Raw genomic sequence first — 18,783 nt, forward strand, 5'->3', positions numbered from 1 at the left:
TTATTTTACTAAAACGGAAATTATTTTCAGCATAAGGAAACATTAACTTTGCATTTCCTTTGTTCTCTGCAGAACAGATGACAGCGTGTGTGCTTGTGTGTTCCAAGAGAGATAGGGGGGGGGGGGGGGGGGACCTTTTTGTATTACTTAAAATGTTTAAAATGTGCTGCCTATTCATGTCAGATTTCTGTACAAATATGTAGATTGTCTAATGTCCTGGGTGTTAGCCGCCAGAAAGGGACCCAGTGTGCTGGGGTTGGGTGTAGACACATAGCACAAAAAACAAACAAATGTTAAAGGTCAGGAAAACATTAGCAAGAATCAGTGGCAGGAAACTGCTTGTTTTCACTGTGCAGCCTCACATGTAAATTAGATAAATGTGTAATGACCTTTGTGCATGTACGGTATTGACAAAAATTGGCCCTCAAGCATTGAGAATGTTTCCTGCATTTGAACCCACAAGAAAGGACACTATAGTGTCCAGTGAGGAAAGTAGTGTGGATTATGGATAGCACGATTGTTCTGTGGTGTTTACCGTCTAATCCTAAACTAGACTGGATCAACACAGTTATCTGGATAATCGGGTGTCAGCTGTTTATCCTGCCAAAGGCATTTCATGTAGCTCTGCTGACTTCTTCTGCTTCAGATCGTGCATCAAGATCATGTGATCAAGTCCAGGAGGCGGATGTATCACAATAATTCAGGAGACACGCTACTTTTTCATGATAGGTTTAGATAATACGAGATATATATATATATATATATATATATATATATATATATATATATATATATATATATATATATATATATATATATATATATATATATATATATATATATATATATATATATATATATATATATCGTATTATCTAAACCTATCGTACAATATTTGGATGATTGACAGTCCCAGAGTTGGCTAAATAAGTAACAGGCATAAACCATACGGTTTGCTAGCAATGGGTACTATTTTCAAGTGCGGATGAATATTGCTAGATGACGCGTCTCCCGTATAAATACTCCTGTTCCTCCTGGCAACTGCACAGACAGAGGGAGGTGTTAGGAGGGACAGCAGGACAAAAATACTGAAACAAATTGTAAGTACAGTCGGTCGTATTAAAACATGGAACATTTTAGATTATCTGCTGTAGTTCTTCCATCAATGTACAGCTTCCGTAAACTATTCATAATCCATAATTGTGTTAGCTTTGCCTTTAGTGGCTAACGTTAGCTAACTGCTTTGTAAACAACGATGACGCAACGTCTTAAACGAATAATGTAGCTAGCTAACGTTCATTTAGATGACCGTCATTACGAATACCGTGCTACTTTTATTTATTTTATTTATCACTCGTGAAGTTGAACAATAACGCGAAACACTGCTGCAAACGTTAACCAACGTTAACAATGGTACAACGTTTCTAGGTGGATCGTCCGTCAGCGGGTGACGTTACGTTAGCTCAACAAAAAGAAGTCACACAATGGCTACCTCATTTTAAAATGGCGCTGGTGCTCGAATCAACGGCCTCCTACCAGTATGTTCGTGTGATGCTGAAGATAAAGTAACGAGGACCCGAATAATGGCGGCTGTATACTCTTACTGTATGCAAAAAATATGACAAAATAAATGAATATGTTAATATATATTAGCGTTTTAACACATGTATACCTCTGACAGGCATAATAATAACAACTAGATGTTTTATTTAAAAGGAGAACACCATAATTTAATTTGAATGTAAACTGGTCACATTAATTTGATACCCACTAGAATACCAGGTAATTTTAGCTATAGTCCTTTTTTTAGTGAATGGGGATGAGTAACGTTTAATCTTATTCTTTCACAGGCGCAAACATGCAGATCTTCGTCAAGACCCTCACCGGCAAGACCATCACCCTTGAGGTCGAGCCCAGCGACACCATCGAGAACGTGAAGGCCAAGATCCAGGACAAGGAAGGCATCCCCCCAGACCAGCAGAGGCTGATCTTTGCCGGCAAACAGCTGGAAGATGGCCGCACCCTCTCAGACTACAACATCCAGAAGGAGTCCACCCTCCATCTTGTCCTGCGTCTCCGTGGAGGCATGCAGATCTTCGTCAAGACCCTCACTGGCAAGACCATCACCCTGGAGGTCGAGCCCAGCGACACCATCGAGAACGTGAAGGCCAAGATCCAGGACAAGGAAGGCATCCCCCCAGACCAGCAGAGGCTGATCTTTGCCGGCAAACAGCTGGAAGATGGCCGCACCCTCTCAGACTACAACATCCAGAAGGAGTCCACCCTCCATCTTGTCCTGCGTCTCCGTGGAGGCATGCAGATCTTTGTGAAGACCCTCACCGGCAAAACTATCACCCTGGAGGTCGAGCCAAGCGACACCATTGAGAACGTGAAGGCCAAGATCCAGGACAAGGAAGGCATCCCCCCAGACCAGCAGAGGCTGATCTTTGCCGGCAAACAGCTGGAAGATGGCCGCACCCTCTCCGACTACAACATCCAGAAGGAGTCCACCCTCCATCTGGTCCTGCGTCTGAGGGGCGGCCAATAAATGATTCCATCTTTTCACTTGCATTACATGACAACCTAATTGAATAAAAGATGAGATTAAATGATACAGTGTTTCCCCCACTTTTTTGCACATTTGTCTCGAATGTAAACATTAGAAGAGTCAATGGGTCAATTTAAAATGTCCCCTGTTTAAATCCCGTTCTACATTCAGGATAATTCTCTATTATTTCTGTGGGTAAGTACAAATGCAACACTGGAAAGTTGGGGTTCTGGGATATTTATATTGTTTTTAAAGGAGATTCATTCAAATTAGAGTTCAATTAACTAGAATTACAAATATTTTTTGATAATTCATAGATCGGGGTAAAAACACAATCCAAGGTGTCTGCTCTAATGCTCTTTATTTCCTTAACAATATAGGTTATGTGTGCTCTCCTAAGTTTTGTTTTTTTATATTTCTGATATGGGAGTTTATTCCAGGACTAAGGAATGATCGAAAGGAAATCCTGTAATTGTGCTTTTTATTCATCAAAAGAATCCAGATAACTCTCTGAACTTTCTCTTTTCAACAACCTTTTGGAAAATGAGCATTCCTGTTGACTAGTACCATCTCATCCCATGTTCAGCCCCCATAACCCAGGATGTCTGGACTCTGAATCTGGATAAAAAGCTACATGGCAATGAATCACACGAGTCTCTTACAGGAATTGTATCTTACTGGATTCTTCGGCTGTTTAATGAAGCATGCAATATCACATAGAACCACTAAGTGTCACTTGCTTACTGGTAGAACTCCAAACCTTCAAGTTCCATTAAATTACAGTTACATGTTTCCGCTCCCACTATACTATAAATATGTGGTTAAAAGTAAGTCCCTTTGAAACTGGTTGTTTTAATGTGACAGAGGATAAAGGTCACGGTCCAAAGCAGCTACTTTGCAGATATCCAGAGCTGGGTTCGGGATGATTTTGCATATAAAATGAGTGTCTCGTGATATACCTATCATAAAGAATCACGCATTTCTATTACTGATTTACAAAAGAATATGGGCCTCATACCAGATGATAAAAACCTGTTGCAAACAGGAAGAATCATTCGATGTTTTCACTGTGGCTCTTTAAGTTCTTTATTCATCAGGTCTTTATAAGTCAATTGCTTTCGTTCTCTAATTTTTAAAAATAATTAAAAAATAGAACATGCAAAAAGATCTCACATTTTCTTCAGTTCAGTTCCTGCAAACATAAATTATCATTCACATTCAGTATTTGTAACAACATCCATCTGTATTTTCAGTCCCTTTACGTGTGAGTATTCAAGTGATCCAGTGCACTGCAAATACTCAAACTTCACCACAACAACACCAGTTTAAGGGCAACTGCATAATAGTGACAGAATAAACAGTCCTTTAAACCAGGGGTTCTCAAGCTTTGGTAATGCAAGGCTCCTTCTGATTGTTGGGGAAAAAACTAGAACCACCTTAATCACCTGAGAAAATAATATGACACAAAATAATTCAAATTTAGAATAATCCATATTAGGAATTTGACAGCAATATTTGCCAAAGTGGGTTTTAAAAGGCAACTAAAAAGTCAATGTGGATTCACGGGAGTGATTCTACTGCTCTAGAACGTTTTGTGAAGCTTTCAAATTGTTGAAAAAAAAAAATGAAACAATCGTCTCACGTTGGACTTTCAGAGGAACCAGTGTCGGTGTTTTACAGCCCCTCTCTCGATGAGTTTGCCCGTCGCATGACCAGCGGCGCACTTGTAATAGGCTGCGCGTCCGCAGGGAGCTGCCGCCTCACTCGGCTCCAGCGTGCGGGAGGAATGGCAGGCTGGGGAGTCTTCTTCGTGTCACTCATCAACTACAAGACAGAGAAATATGTCATCGTCGAAAACCGGAAAATCGGTATTTTGTTGAGACTCTACCAGCTGGCCGTGCTGGGATACATAATCGGGTGAGGTGCAATGCATGCCCCATGCCCCCTTTTTTAGGCATGGAATAAAGTTAACCTTTTAGAAAGTGATTCACAAAGTTAAAAATAGTTGAGCTCGCAGAAAGCATTGACTTTTTTTTTACTGTTAAAGTGATAGCGCCGTAGAGCTTTAATGTTTTTACTTTGTTAAATGTTGCGGCTCAGAAGGAGTTGGTGGTGGATTCATTAATGTGTCAACTCGCTGTTAGAGACAGGAAGCTATCTCATGACTGAGTGACGTCACGCTGGTGTATAGAGGAATGATGGAAAGTGAGCAGGTGACTGGGGCAGTATGGGGAGAGTTGATAATATGATAGTATCTGGTTCGACCTTTAAAACGTAATTGTTAGTGAGTGGCTGCAGGGGGGGGGTTATAAAATCATATTTGGCTCTGTGGCATGAACTGCAGCTCAGGGAGGGGGGGGGGGGGTCGTTTTAGTCAGTGGATGCTGCTGTTACCCCCAAATACACACGCAGATGTGCAAAATAGTTCAACGCAGTTTCAGTGGAGATGCAGAAATGATTCCACGATGCAGTCGAGGATAGATTTACACATCAGCATTACTGCTTTTTATCTGTCTGACAGTGGTGCCGTCAGACCCGGACGTACCGGTGATGCATGGCACCCTTATTCAACATAAGACTGAAACATAGTGAATCCAGATGTTTCAATGAATGTCTCAGGTGGGTGTTTGTGGTGAGGAAGGGTTACCAGGAGAGAGAAGAGGCCATCCAGACCTCAGTCATCACCAAGCTAAAAGGTGTCACACTGACCAACAGCTCCGAGACCGGGCTTCAACTGTGGGGTGCTGAGGATTATGTCATACCCCCGAATGTGAGTGAGTCTATCTGTCTGTCTGTCTGTCTGTCTGTCTGTCTGTCTGTCTGTCTGTCTGTCTGTCTATCCAGCTTACAATATTGATGTCAGTGCACTCCCCAATTACTCGCCTGTCGAGAGCGATTACGAGGCTACCGAGTGTTTGCGTTAGCGGATATCATTAGCCTCAGCGCCTGTCTCCACAGATATAACAATATTGACCGTTTTAGGAGTATAATTTGTTTAACCTTTTGCCTCTCAATCTAACTGTCTGGTCCTAATTTCATTTTGCAGGGTGAACAGGTGTTGTTCGTAGTTACAAATTACATAGAGACCCCCAATCAGAGGCTGGGGTTCTGCGCTGAGGTGAGTATACAGAGGAGGGCAAATCTCCTCATTTGCTTTTAATTGTTTTTTTTCTTCTCCATCCTAATATCTGAAGTGACCGTAGGTGAAACTGTGCAGGATTTCAACGTCCACCCAAATGCATTTTCACATCCCACAGAGCTTCAACGTGCCAGATGGAAGGTGCCAAAGTGACGATGACTGCGTCGAGGGGGAGACTGTGATAGCTGGCAATGGTGAGAATCAGTCATATCGCTCATTAGCCTCAATTACAGGTTGAGATCTGTCCTATTGGTCACTGACAACATTAAAACTATATTTTTTTTCACGTAGAGTCAGTTTTTGTTTCAACAATATTCTCTATGACGTGAATATTATGCATCACGCAGCAGCACACACAATACCAGCAGTATTCTGAATGTGTCTTACTGTAGCATAAACTCTCTATGAGCTCCACCCAGCCAAGAACCTTTGCTCTCTCCGTCAGGAATAAAGACCGGGTTGTGTTTAAACAGCACGGGGACCTGTGAGATTCACGCCTGGTGTCCTGTTGAGTACAGCAAGAGACCCACGTGAGACCCCTCCTACCCTTCTTGCAGAACTCTGGAAATGTGCCATTTTGTGCAACTACATTGACACTCAGACTACATTGACACTCAGTGTGATCCCTCACAGGGGCCGACATATTTCACAGGTTCTATTTGTTACTAATGCAGCCTGTCAGCGCCACTGGTTTGTTTTTATTTCACACAGCTGCCTGTCTCCTCCCCCCTCCCCTCCAGAGAGCCCTTACTGAGCGAAGCGGAAAACTTCACCATCTACATCAAGAACTTCATCAGGTTCCCAAAGTTTGAATTCTCCAAGTGAGTGTCCGTAAGTGGTGCTGATTGCTGGTGGTGCCTGTGGTTTCAGGGCATCGTGTGCATAGATCACCGAGTGAGACCCGGCGGCTGCTCTGAATAGCTTTAGGGTGCAGAGAGCCTTCTATTTATACCGGCCTGTGCATTGCACTCAGTGAGACAGTGAAAACAGTCATCTGAGACGTCCTTGACTGCAGGCCTTGCCCTGGACAGGTGTCCCATCTGACCCAGAGAGCTGAGCCGCGGACATCTCTCAGCAGTCTGTTCAAGTCCTCCAAGAAAGCAGAGAGATGCCTCCGCCAATGCATCCGTCAGGACCTTATTCTAATCACACAACCAAGGCTGAATGAGAAGTGGCCGCTCATAGAAATCCCTTTTGATGAGTGTTACTCGAAAGTGGCTGGCAACAGTGCACGTCTCACAGTGTGTCACACCCGGTTTGTGCTTAGAGCCACAGGGCGTAATGGTGTGTCCAGCATACTGTATATGCTGGTGTGTGTGTGTGTGTGGAGGAAAAATCTACTTTTACAGTTCAGTCAGAAATAATCCAAGTAAGATATCGCAAAAAACAGTGCAAGAGCTTTCTAAGGTTAAGCAGTAATCGTGTCTAAGAAAAAGATCGAAAGGTCAAATGTGCCGATATGAGAAGTTGAGAGAATTCTGGGAGTCTGTGTTGTCTCTCTTGAAAACTCAACAATACAGACAGCTTTCCATAGTTCCTGAAGATCTGACATATGAAAGCTGTGCCTCACGACGGCTGTGTTGGCCCTTTTAGGTCCAACGTCCTTGAAACCTGCGACGACAGCTACCTGAAAAGATGCTCCTACGACAGAGAGGACAACCTGTACTGCCCCATCTTCCGCCTCGGAGATCTGGTCAGCTGGACTGGACACGACTTCCAGGACTTGGCTGCTAAGGTACAAAGTGTAACAATGTGCTTTGTTGAGACTGTGCGTGGGAGGGATTTCAGTTCCTGTCTTCCTCACAGTCATTTCATATAACAGTTGTACTTCCCCCTTGAACTAAAAAACAAAACAATTATTCATGAAACCATTGCTATTATTGACAAGGACGTATTTAAGGGAATCAGAACAAAAGCAGTGTCTATATATCGGGGTGGAAAAACTGTTCTGCATCTGAAACATCCCCAGTCTAGATTCTGCAGGCGACATTTGTCACCAATCTCTCTTTCGGTCTCTCTACTTCCTGTTTGCATCCAACACGTTCCATGAACTCAAGGCCTCTCACAGTCTCTGGACTGAGCCGAAGCTTGACTACAGCAGAGGAGTGTCTTATTTCTCTAAAGTAAAGGGAGAGTCGTTACCTAAAATAGATTTTTTTTCTTGGACAAATTCATTTTGAAGATGCAAAAAGACAAGCAGCGATATGAAACCACATCCCTGGTCGCGGGTTTGAACAGGTGTCTGTGCTGTGATTGGCTCTAAACACACTGGATTCTTTAATTGAGGCAAAAGCTGAGCAGACATTTAACTTCTGTATTCTGCATGTTATGAACAACAATAAAATGCAGGCTCATGATGGACTTCTGCTTTATTGGAAATCACAGAGGTTGCGCAGAAATAGTAAAATAAATCACGTCTTCATGTGTTTTTCCTCAGGTGACATGGAGATGGTTAGTGATTATCACGTGACCTAGCAAGTATGGAGTTTTGGTTTTATAAATAAGAAATACTTGAAAAACTTGAAATGATTTCCATACCGAGGCCACATGATAGCAGCTGAACCTTCTTCATGGGAACTGAGCTCCCTCTGCTGACAGGGTGCTGGTGTTGTGCATGCTGCCACACCGTCGGGAACAGAGCCATCACATCATGTTATTCGTAGCCTGTGCAGTGAAAATACTTTTTTTTTGTATGTGTGAAAAGGCATATTGATTGATTGTTGATGATTTGTTTTTATTTCGGTGACATCATATAATTCTCAGCAGAGCTCCACCCACCTTCGCTCTGATTTAAGGTTTAACCAGCCAGACGGATGAAAGTGATGGGACATGAAGCGGAGTTGAGAACCTAAAGGAAACCAACATGAAGTGTGCCAACACAGTGACCAGCTGCAGTAACACGTGTGATGCGAGGCTGCTGCGACATTCACAAAGGTCCCTGTTTTTGTCCGTCAGGGTGGGTCTGTTGGTATTCTCATTGAGTGGAACTGTGACCTGGATAAGGACTCCTCACAGTGTAATCCAGAGTACAGCTTTACCCGTTTGGACATGAACGTCAACAACTCGGTCACATCAGGATACAACTTCAGGTATGTCGCTTCACGCATTCAGCGAGATATAAATCATCCCACTAATAAACCCCCCTGACCTGTTCTATTTCCATATTTTATCAACTGATCTTTGCCCCTACAGATATGCCAGGTATTACAAGGATCAAAATGGTGAAACCTTTCGCACTTTGTATAAAGTGTATGGGATTCGCTTCGACATATTGATCAACGGCCAGGTACAGCAGTGATACGATCCGTTTTCTTTCTAAGGGAGGTACATGATTCCGGTAATAGACTTGCAGTGAATGCCTGTTATTGTTTTGCAGGCCGGGAAATTCAATATTGTTCCCACAATAATTGCCATAGGCTCGGGTCTTGCCCTGCTGGGTGCAGTGAGTCATTTACTAAATGAATACGTTGATGTGTCAGTGGGTAATTGGTGATGACTGACGTTTGACCAGCAATAAAATTATGGTTCTCTGCAGGTTGTGAAAATCCAGTTGTTATTTTTCTTTCAGGGAGCCTTCGTGTGTGATATGATCCTCCTGTACATGATGAACACAAGCTCCTTGTACCGAGAGAGGAAGTTTGAGATCATCAACTTCAAGTATGACTCACTGTGTTTACACAAACGTCAATGGTGGGCCTTCTTAAATCAGCCATATTCCAAACGTTTCACATAACATTTCTTGGCACATCTCCCTCGTACTGTATGTCACAGGAAAGAAGAGTCCAAACACAAGGATGGGAAGACAGCTCAGCGGGAAAGGAGATCCAGGAAACCAGCTGCGGAGAAAGAGGCCGCCAACTCCACTAAAAACCCAGAGGACACTGAGGCCACGGCAGAGAGCCAGCTGCCTGTGGACCAACGGGGTCCCACCGTTCCACGCAACGCAGGACAGCGGTACTCTGCCATTGTCTCTCCCCAAGCTGCAGAGCCAAGGCCTCACATCACCTTCGCTTCACACAATTAAGTTAAGCAGGCAGGCCGAGACCAACCACCTGCAGCGGTCTGCAAGAGATGGAACCAAGAGACGGACGGTTGTCCACTTCTCACCCACTGGCACGACTTGCTGGCACGCCATAGCTTGAGTGATGCTTGTCCCGACTACAAACATGTTGGTCCAGAGAAATGTAAATGTTCGACACTGTTCAAGTGGGCCAGAAAGGTGGTTTTCAGTGGCGGGGACAGGGTCCAAAGCTGGGATGTGGGAGATTACAACAGGGTCATTGATAATCAGATGCAAAAGTGACAGAAGTGATTCATCTTAGACTTTTAGCCAATTGCCAAATATTTGCAGATTACTGCTTTACAAATGCAAATAATGAACTGTCTTGGTTTGATGTCATAAAATGAATGCTTACAGTTTATTTGGCTGTTGATCAGACTAATTAAGCATCATTTACAGTTTGGGTCATATATGATTATTGATGTTTTATTTTGCCATTTATGGAAGAAGTTACAGAAACAGGCAAAGATACTAGCCGTGATAGATTCATGAACCTCAACTGCGGTTGGATTAAGTAAAATAGATGTTGTAGACTAATAAATAAACTGTAAAGTGATTTCTGCTAAATCAGTTCACAAAACACCTTCTTAATGATTTCATAAGCACGGATTCAAAATGAAAATCTTTAAAAACATCTGCACTAGGAAGCAATATGTAATAAAATGAGTGAACGGTCTTAATTGTTGGTATTTCAGTTGAATGCATCGTGTACCTCTGTTGTGACATGAATTTGTGTGTACTGTTAAACACTGATGTGTCTCCTGCTGTATGTTGACGTTGATCTAAGCCATGCAATGGCTACAACAATCTTATTCACGATATTCACACGTGAAGCTGTGGAATGTCGTAATGTGCACTGGCTGACTGGTAATGAATGGTGCAAGGCATTGAAGTACGTGGACTCCTTTTCATTTGCTCTTCCTGTTACTATTTATTAAATGGTCTATTGTTGGAAGCAAATGCATTTGTCGTGATTATTTCATGATGAAACCGCCTGATGACAAACCAATAAATAACGTATAAAAACAAGTTGTACAGAGGTATTTATTTCAATCAGTAATCAGATTTGTTATAATTGAACTATGCTATTGTACATGAACTGTAATTAAAAGTGCTTACATCTAGGATGTAATCTGGTTCGAGCTATGTTACATGATACAGTCTACATTATCATAACTGTGGCTCTTATCCTGGTTATGGATGATACTGAGCACAGATCAGGAGTTACAGGTTGAATAAAGCCAGAACCACTGCAGAGTGCAAGTGTGGAGCAGGAAATATAAGAACGGTTTATTCTGCATACTATAATTATTGACAAATCCTCTGTTTAATATACAGTTCAAAATGGAAGAAGTCTTTTACTAATGGCTCATCTACAAACAGCAGGGCAGACAATAGTGTTAGGGCTAAGTCAAGGTTGTTTGTCATAGCGCATTCTAGTACACGTGCACCATTCCGTAGAGGAAAGTCCAGAACAGGACGTAAGTGAAAAGACCTCCGACGAGGCCCCCGGTGAAGAGCAGCCGTCGAGATTTAAAGCATTTGTTCCACCGCCGTCCGGCCTTGAGAATGAGCAGCAGGGAGAGGAGGAAAGCAGAGAGGAAATAAAAAATGAAGCCATAGAGTCCAGTCAGCCCCAGGATGCCAGCTGTTGCTCCGGACAGAGCGGACACAGAGGTGCGGCAGTAGTCCAGCACGGCGGCGTTTCCCCTCACAGCCACTTCACTGATGAACTGTGGTCCCTCACGCTTGGCTACAAGTGTTGCCATCTTGGCTCAGGTCAGCTATCACAGGACGATTCTCCTGTTTCAGGAGAGATTCAGACACAAAAATAGGAACATTTACTCAAATGACCCTCACCTGGACAGAAGAACAGTTTAACATGGACTGTCACATTTACTGTGACATGTCAGTATTATACTTGAAAAAACAACATTTGAATGCTGGACTTTTACCTGGAATACTGTAACTTTTACTTTAAAAGGATCATAATGCTTATTCCACTAGTGAAAATCAAGGCCATTATTTTATAATAAACGCTCATTTGTACAGGCACTACAGATGTCAATAAGTTGACGTAATATATTACACATTTTTAACATATTTAACCACCAGGACAAAATGACAAATATCGACAGGTCTCGATACATCGAAAGCCCTAATGTGTGTGGCAAAGACAAAAAAGAGAAGCTGTCAGTCAGCCGTGGTTGATGTTAGCTTAGCCAGGTACTGACCACAATAAATCAAAGTAGATCACGTCAGCTAACACCAACAACATAAAGCGCTGTGATGACAAAATACACAAAACACCAGTAAGAAACAAAAACGGATGAGACTCCAGTCTGAAGAGCCTGATGCCTGGGTAACCTGTGGAGCTAATAGGCTAGCATTAGCCTTTAGCTAGTCATCCGGCAGCTCCGACGGTATCAGTTGACAGATTCTCACCGGAAATAAACGCAGGGACTCGTTGGCTCCTCACAGCGCGATTACAGAAACATAATCTGTAAAAGGCTTGGATAGTAGATCGTTTTTACGGAATGTCAGCATATATGGCACGGAAACAGCACATTCATTCTCGTTTGGATAACACACTTCACCAAGATTCGGCCATGTTCTTTCGCAGTGCATTGTGGGACAGGTCCAAACCGGATCAGACCAAACAGGCGGCGATGGTGTGGTGCGTTCTAAGCGCATTAAAGAGTAGGACACTTTTAGATTGCGTTTAAATACCTTCGAGCATAATTACTCGTCTTGGGTGAGCGTGCACATACAGGTAAATTCTCAAACGTCATTCAAACTGAATGTTTCACAACCCCACCAAACAGCAAGCTAAACAAATTAAAATCAAGATAACAATGTAAATTTCTGTTATAATTGCAATTACTATGTATTCATTTCTGTCAAAATGTCTGCCAAATGTCCCCGACATGCTTACAGAAGCCATGCCAGTGAGCCAGCAGACCTGGCACTGGCCCGGCTGAATGAAACGCAGGCTTTATTCTGCCAGAAAAGTTGGGACCCGTTGTAACATTTTCTTCCTCTTCAGGTTGATGACACGAGCAGAACAAATTGTGATATTTTAGATTTTTGCTGACATTTTTCTGCAATATTGTTAAAGATGGAACTAATCGGTTAGGCGTAATTACTCATGTGTAAATGTCCGATTTCCTACATCGTTGAATGCAGCAGTTGACTTTGCCTTGTCGCACAGCTGAATGCCAAAACACCAGAGTTTCATCAGCAGCAATGTCTACCTATATCCTCGGTGTAGACGTGGGCACAACGTCGGTAAAAGCAGTTTTATTTGAAACTGGCTCCAGGTCGGTGGCTGCCAGTCACGCTTTGCTAACTTCGTCTGATATAATAGACCACAGCGGGATACAGGTGAGTGCGTTCCGTGGTGCGTTCACGTCATTACCAAATAACTTTACCTCGCAGCTCAGCAATATAGAGGGGTCTCGTGTGACGTCACAGTTTAGCTGTCGGCCATGTTGGAGTACACACAAAGCCACTGGCATGCACGGCTGAGTCGCATAACCTGTCGATCATGGTGAACTTTTGTGCTGTCTTTGGTTGTGGCAGCAGAGCTGATAGACAAGAAATCATTCTTTCGTTTGCCAGCGGTCATTACACATCAAGGAAATGACACGAAGGAACTATCCAAGCGACGTCGCGAGAAATGGCTGTCACGCATCTCTCGAGATATAAAGGAATGGAATTTGGCGTACACTAGAGTATGTGCGGATCACTTTATAAGTGGTCAGTGATTTTATTTACAAATTCGTTTGTGAACAGTATTTAATAAAGGAAATATAAATTAAACTTGGACATGAGAAGGTTACCGAAGCTTCATCGGCCCGTGACAGCAGTCGGTACCAGAGACGTGTCGAGCGTGTACAACAGGCGAAACACAAAGATGCAGCCTCAGCATTGCTTGATATGAGTTTAACGTCAGATCATATATATATATATATATATATATGTGTGTGTGTGTGTGTGGGGGGGTGAAGTTAGGGGTTAGTTGAAAGTTAATTCCTACACACACGCACACAATGACATGCACGTACAATGTAAACAAACACAACGCTGCTGTGTGCTTGTCTCGGGTGTAACTTGACTACGTGCCCGATGCCACTAGGCGAAAGAGCAGGAGACCGGCCGGATCATAGACACTCTGAACCGGTGCATCGGCCTGCTGCCCAGAGACAAACTGCAGCATGTCACCAGCATCGGGCTGTCCGGACAGATGCACGGGGTCTTACTCTGGAAAGCAAGGAGCGGTAAGACAAGTCTGCTACAATGCAATGAAATGCAACCTCACGGCGTTGCATTTCACAAGTTGTGGTGTATTTAGAAACAATGGCTGTGGTACATGAGCAGTTTGAGCAGCAAAGACACTGATATTTTCGTTCTTGAAGTCATTTGAAGTGTAAAAATGATCAGAGAGGAAGTGTCTCTCTGTGAAAGTGATTGTAAAGAGAGATTATTTTTTAGACCAACTTAGTTTGATGGTCCTGGCCCCCAAAATGTAGATACATTTCCAAAACACTTGTAATTAGAATAAGTGCTAATGCAAAAAAATAATAATTATGATAATATATAAGGGTCCTAAATCACACTCTTGTAGTTGTTGAAACTTTTCTATTCAACATTGGAAATTAAGTGGTTTTACTATTGGAGTTAACTTTTGGAGTATTTTTGTTTCAGTGTATCTTATGTCATGCATGCGCACTGTTAAAAGGGCTCTCGAGTGTTAATCACCACCTGTTAATTCGCCCATGTAGCAGAGCGGGCCGCGGCAGTCTCGGTGTGAACATGCATGATGGTGATTCCAAAGTGTTTCATCGAAGACAGTTTGAATGTATTGTTCAGAAGGTGTTACAATCCGAACAAAGGCCATCTCCATTTTCCTATTTGACTTTTTATTATCACAGGTCAGGTAGTGAAAGGGTGGTTGTTTTAGTTAAAGTTCAGTTGTTTTCCTCAGAGCATGTGCTCCTGACAACCCCCTCTGTCTTTAGAGACCAAAGCTAATGCACAGTTTAATTTGGACAACAGTTCCCATCATGTTTAACCAGACCACAGGCTTTAGAAAAACATTCACTGGTGAAGGCCACAGGGATTTGGAAGAAGCCTTTAGAGAAGAGAGCGATGTTTACACACTTCTGAATTACACCAATTAGCCAGTCTGTCATGTTGGTGACATTTGTAAGATGCTTTTTGAACATGGATGGAGGAGCTGGGCAATTAGAGGAAGTGAAATCTTCTTATAACTCCTCCTATTTAACAGAAACGTTGTAGCTCTTTTGCAACTACGCCCTCTGCTGGTTGAATCCAAAACTTGATATGAAAATAGGTTAGTTATAGTAAAGCTGTGCCACTGGAATGTTTTTTGCAACCAAACAAAACCATGAAGTCAGATGCAACTTATTTTGTCTGCTGTATTTTTTTCACATGTCTCTTGCCCCCCCGCAGGTTGTGTTTGGTCCAAGAGGGATTTCTTCACAAGCGGAGACACCAGTCAGCTGATCACCTGGCAGGATGGGCGCTGCAGCAGCAACTTCCTGTCCTCTCTTCCCAAACCAGACTCGCATCTCAGCGTAGCCACGGGGTTTGGCTGTGCAACAATCCTCTGGCATGCAAAGCACAGGTCAGCACACAATCTGTACACATGCGACATCCTCTGTCCCGGGACCCTCACATCAGAACAGGAAAAACTCCCCCAAAAAACCTTTAACGGGGAGAAAAAAAGGAAGACACCTCAGGGAGAGCAACAGAGGAGGGATCCCTCTATCAGGATGGACAGAAGTATGACAGATGTCATGTGTACAGAATGAACAACATTACATATACGAGAGTGAACTAAAAGATGTGCGCTTTCTCTGCAGGCCTGAGTTCCTTGAGGACTTCACCGTTGCAGGTACCATCCAGGACTATGTGGCCTCCATGCTGTGTGGTTTGGACGCGTGCGTGATGACGCCCCAGAACGCAGCCAGCTGGGGCTTCTTCAACACCTCCTCCAACCAGTGGAACACAGACATGTATGTAAAGGGAAGAACTTCCTGTTCAGTTGAAACGCATGAAATGTATTTTACAGTTTGTGCACGATCAGTTGTTAATCTGAAATCACTTTGGTGTTGTAAGCTGGTGATGAACTGTACAGAGTTGTTATGCGTCACAAGCTACTGTGTTGTGTGTGTGTGCGTGTGTGTGTGTGTGTGTGTGTGCATGCTCTAGCCTGAAGGGTGCCGGCTTCCCTTTGCACCTGCTTCCTCAGTGTGTGCCATCTGGTGACTTGGCGGGACAAACGTGCTCTGACTGGCACGGCGTCCCTGCTGGTACTCCAGTGGGGGCCGCCCTGGGAGACTTCCAGTGCTCTGTCTACTCCTGCATGAGTGCTCGGACAGATGCAGGTGAAACAGAAAGTCTGGGCATTCCTCTCAGGGCCGGGCTTTATGCACTACTTTTAATGCACTTCAGATTAAAGACTCTATTACGGCTGTACCATGAGGTTTTGCATCCATTAGATTTATTCTAATGCGCTACCGATTATGCTTCAATACACTGTGGTTAAAAACAGCAAAGAGAACCATAGCAAAGCATGAGAACGGTTTAACATAACAATAAAGCAGTAAATACCCATGTCTTAGTCTGGACTCATTATGTTTGAGCACGCATAGGAAAACAAAGCCATCATGGATCAAGTGTAATCCTGCCATCAGTGCCTCTTGCATGCGCTGTTAGTTAATATGCCGTAGATGACAGTTTGCATCTGTCTCCTAATTTTGCAGTTCTTAACATAAGCACCTCAGCCCAGCTGACCTTCGCCATGCCAGCCGACTTCAAACCTCCAGATTCTCCTCAGCCGGCCTCCTCCATCTCCTACTTCCCCTACTTTGGCGACTCGTACTTGGCGGTGGCGGCTTCACTCAACGGCGGGAATGTAATGGCCACTTTTGTGGGGATGCTCGCTGCCTGGATGAAAGAGCTCGGTGTGTATTTAGCCGCGCTAGTACTGTGGTTCTAGGGGGTGGCGGTGTCTGTTCACTACTTTGGTCCGGACTAAAATATCGCAACTATTGCAAAGTTATTTGGTATAGGCATATTCATGGTCCCCAAAGGATAGATCCGAATGACTTCGGTGATCCTGACTTTTGCTCGAGCATCACCGTGAGATTGACACATGTGGCGTTGCGTGAAATGTCTCATCAACTGTTGGATTGATTGATTTAAAGTGTTGAATCGTTCCTCTCATCCCTCACAGGCACGGAGACGAGTGACTCGGGCTTGTATGAGAAGCTGATTCACTGCGCCCTGAATCAGCAAACGAGCGACCTGAGGGTGAGCCCTACGATCCTGGGGGAGAGGCACAACCCGCTCTGCCTGGGTCAGGTCGCCAACATCTCCCCCACCAATCTCTCCCTGGGTCATGTGACCAGGGCGCTGTGCCGCGGAGTCCTGGACAACATCACCTCCATGATGCCTGCTGCGCGTCTACAGCAGGCAGGGGTCAGCAGGATTGTGGGCAGTGGGAGCGCCATCGCCCGCAATGAGGTGCTAAGGCAGGAGGTGGAGAGGGCGTTTCCTCAGCCGGTGGTGTACGGGCAAAACGCAGACTCTGCTGTGGGCGTGGCCATGGTCCTCTGTGACCGACTCTGAATGTTTTGGACGAAGTGAATACTTTGCACAACCTTAAAGAATGGCATCGCTTTGTCTAAAAAGGGAACGATCAGGCAAAGGGAAATGCTACGACATATTTTGCTCTGCGAAGCTGAAGATGCCTCGTGTAAAGCGTGTTTTGTCAGATGCGTCAACTTCATGCTCATTTCGCCTGTGTTGCTGAAAGGCTATGTATAAAATCCATGAAGTAGATCAAAATCACAGCGCTGCTGGACTGTTATGAAGATCACGTATTTATGATCCATAACAAGATGTCCGTATTTAAGGTCGGACTCCATCTTTAGATGAAACCATAGCTACTGCATGCTTTACAACGGGCTCTGAAGGAGATGGGTTTTTTCTCAGTTCATTTTCTTTCACATCCGTCTGCCTCGTGGTTTAAATGTCGTGGGTGCAAGGAGCTTATTTTCTTTTAATTTCCACTCACCATCTAAAAAGTCTAAAAAAAGATCATTTTCAAAAGGCACAACATTATCCCAACGCAGTGGTCCTGTGTCAAATGAAAAGAAAATTGAATATGTGATATGCAATCTAAATAAGATGCAGTTTATATGTATCTGTAATCACAATTCATTAGAGTGTTGCGGTGTAGTGTAGTTAGAAGCCCTGCTTCAGTACCAGAGTTAATACGTAAACGATGATTACTGCTCTTTTCTTTGCCGTCTCTTAATTTGAAGTCTTAATTTTCCATTTTGAACTGTGAGCTCCTCACAGAGTGGGGAAATGTCCTTGATTATCGTCAGTTTTTTATGTTCATTTTGCTTCTACCACTCGTCAACTTTGTTTTCAAGAAGATGATCTTAATTTATCAACCGCTGTTGAATTCGTCGTGCTGCTGCTGCTGCTTTTTGATACATGGAATATTTCTAGCAGCAATGTTGTCGTTTTCTATAATAATAATGAGTAAACACAGTTGGGACTGTGAGAAACGCACACAACATCAGTGTCGCCAGTCATTCGGGGCACAGTTATATGCAGGGTTTTTTCTCTTATAGGGTCCTTAGCGCACAGCCGATGTGGTTATGGTACAAATAAAGCAGTATTAATAACTAATTTTGTCTCAGATCTTAAATATTTTGAATACATTTTGATGTCGATATCTTATTATACTTGAACTAGGATTATATTCTGGTGCATTTCTCCAAGTTTTAAATGTGAATCACAGCATGCAAAGCCAGATAAACACTGGTTGTGACTCATCAGGCGGCACAATATCAGATGTAAAGTCTCCGTTGCCTATTTGGGTAACATTTTAATAACTTGAACTATCCTGCGCTAACGGTAACCACGTCAATATGTGAAGCCTTGTGCACCGTGAAAAAGGGGAAGTGATCTTCAGAAAGGAAATCGTCAGAT

At 43.4% G+C, this 18,783-nt stretch overlaps 4 protein-coding genes across 4 annotated transcripts; 3 read left to right on the forward strand and 1 right to left on the reverse strand.

Annotated features, from left to right (window-relative positions):
- The first annotated feature begins 984 nt into the window (after positions 1-984).
- LOC306787915 (polyubiquitin-B) lies at positions 985-2,629 on the forward strand. Its single transcript, XM_079283226.1, has 2 exons — positions 985-1,100; positions 1,851-2,629. The coding sequence occupies exon 2, from the start codon at positions 1,859-1,861 to the stop codon at positions 2,546-2,548; it is 690 nt and encodes a 229-aa protein (XP_079139352.1). The 5' UTR covers positions 985-1,100; positions 1,851-1,858; the 3' UTR covers positions 2,549-2,629.
- A 1,605-nt stretch (positions 2,630-4,234) lies between these two features.
- On the forward strand, positions 4,235-10,752 carry p2rx5 (purinergic receptor P2X, ligand-gated ion channel, 5). The gene is made up of 12 exons (XM_079283668.1): positions 4,235-4,465; positions 5,168-5,318; positions 5,595-5,666; positions 5,806-5,881; positions 6,133-6,217; positions 6,428-6,508; positions 7,281-7,422; positions 8,643-8,776; positions 8,880-8,973; positions 9,064-9,129; positions 9,256-9,344; positions 9,459-10,752. The coding sequence occupies exons 1-12, from the start codon at positions 4,257-4,259 to the stop codon at positions 9,709-9,711; spliced, it is 1,452 nt and encodes a 483-aa protein (XP_079139794.1). The 5' UTR covers positions 4,235-4,256; the 3' UTR covers positions 9,712-10,752.
- A 22-nt stretch (positions 10,753-10,774) lies between these two features.
- On the reverse strand, positions 10,775-12,364 carry emc6 (ER membrane protein complex subunit 6). Its single transcript, XM_079283669.1, has 2 exons — positions 12,193-12,364; positions 10,775-11,550 (listed from the first exon to the last, which is right to left on the reverse strand). Exon 2 carries the CDS (start codon positions 11,514-11,516, stop codon positions 11,184-11,186), a length of 333 nt encoding a protein of 110 aa, XP_079139795.1. The 5' UTR covers positions 11,517-11,550; positions 12,193-12,364; the 3' UTR covers positions 10,775-11,183.
- A 629-nt stretch (positions 12,365-12,993) lies between these two features.
- Positions 12,994-18,401, forward strand: shpk (sedoheptulokinase; the record flags this gene model as incomplete). Its single annotated transcript, XM_079283112.1, has 7 exons — positions 12,994-13,131; positions 13,886-14,027; positions 15,223-15,397; positions 15,636-15,788; positions 15,985-16,160; positions 16,539-16,739; positions 17,012-18,401. The coding sequence occupies 7 exons, from the start codon at positions 12,994-12,996 to the stop codon at positions 17,404-17,406; spliced, it is 1,380 nt and encodes a 459-aa protein (XP_079139238.1). The 3' UTR covers positions 17,407-18,401.
- Between the last annotated feature and the right edge of the window lie 382 nt (positions 18,402-18,783).

Source organism: Melanostigma gelatinosum (assembly GCF_949748355.1).
Source record: "Melanostigma gelatinosum genome assembly, chromosome: 14".
NCBI classification, from domain to species: Eukaryota; Metazoa; Chordata; class Actinopteri; order Perciformes; family Zoarcidae; genus Melanostigma; species Melanostigma gelatinosum.

Excerpts from the sequence above, each read along its gene's own strand:
- LOC306787915 (XM_079283226.1), top strand. The coding sequence starts at position 1,859 with ATGCAGATCTTCGTCAAGACCCTCACCGGCAAGACCATCACCCTTGAG.
- p2rx5 (XM_079283668.1), top strand. The coding sequence starts at position 4,257 with ATGACCAGCGGCGCACTTGTAATAGGCTGCGCGTCCGCAGGGAGCTGC. Across the intron at positions 8,777-8,879 it reads ACATCAGGATACAACTTCAG|ATATGCCAGGTATTACAAGG; the intron begins GTATGTCGCTTC and ends TTGCCCCTACAG. Across the intron at positions 8,974-9,063 it reads ACATATTGATCAACGGCCAG|GCCGGGAAATTCAATATTGT; the intron begins GTACAGCAGTGA and ends ATTGTTTTGCAG.
- emc6 (XM_079283669.1), bottom strand. The coding sequence starts at position 11,516 with ATGGCAACACTTGTAGCCAAGCGTGAGGGACCACAGTTCATCAGTGAA.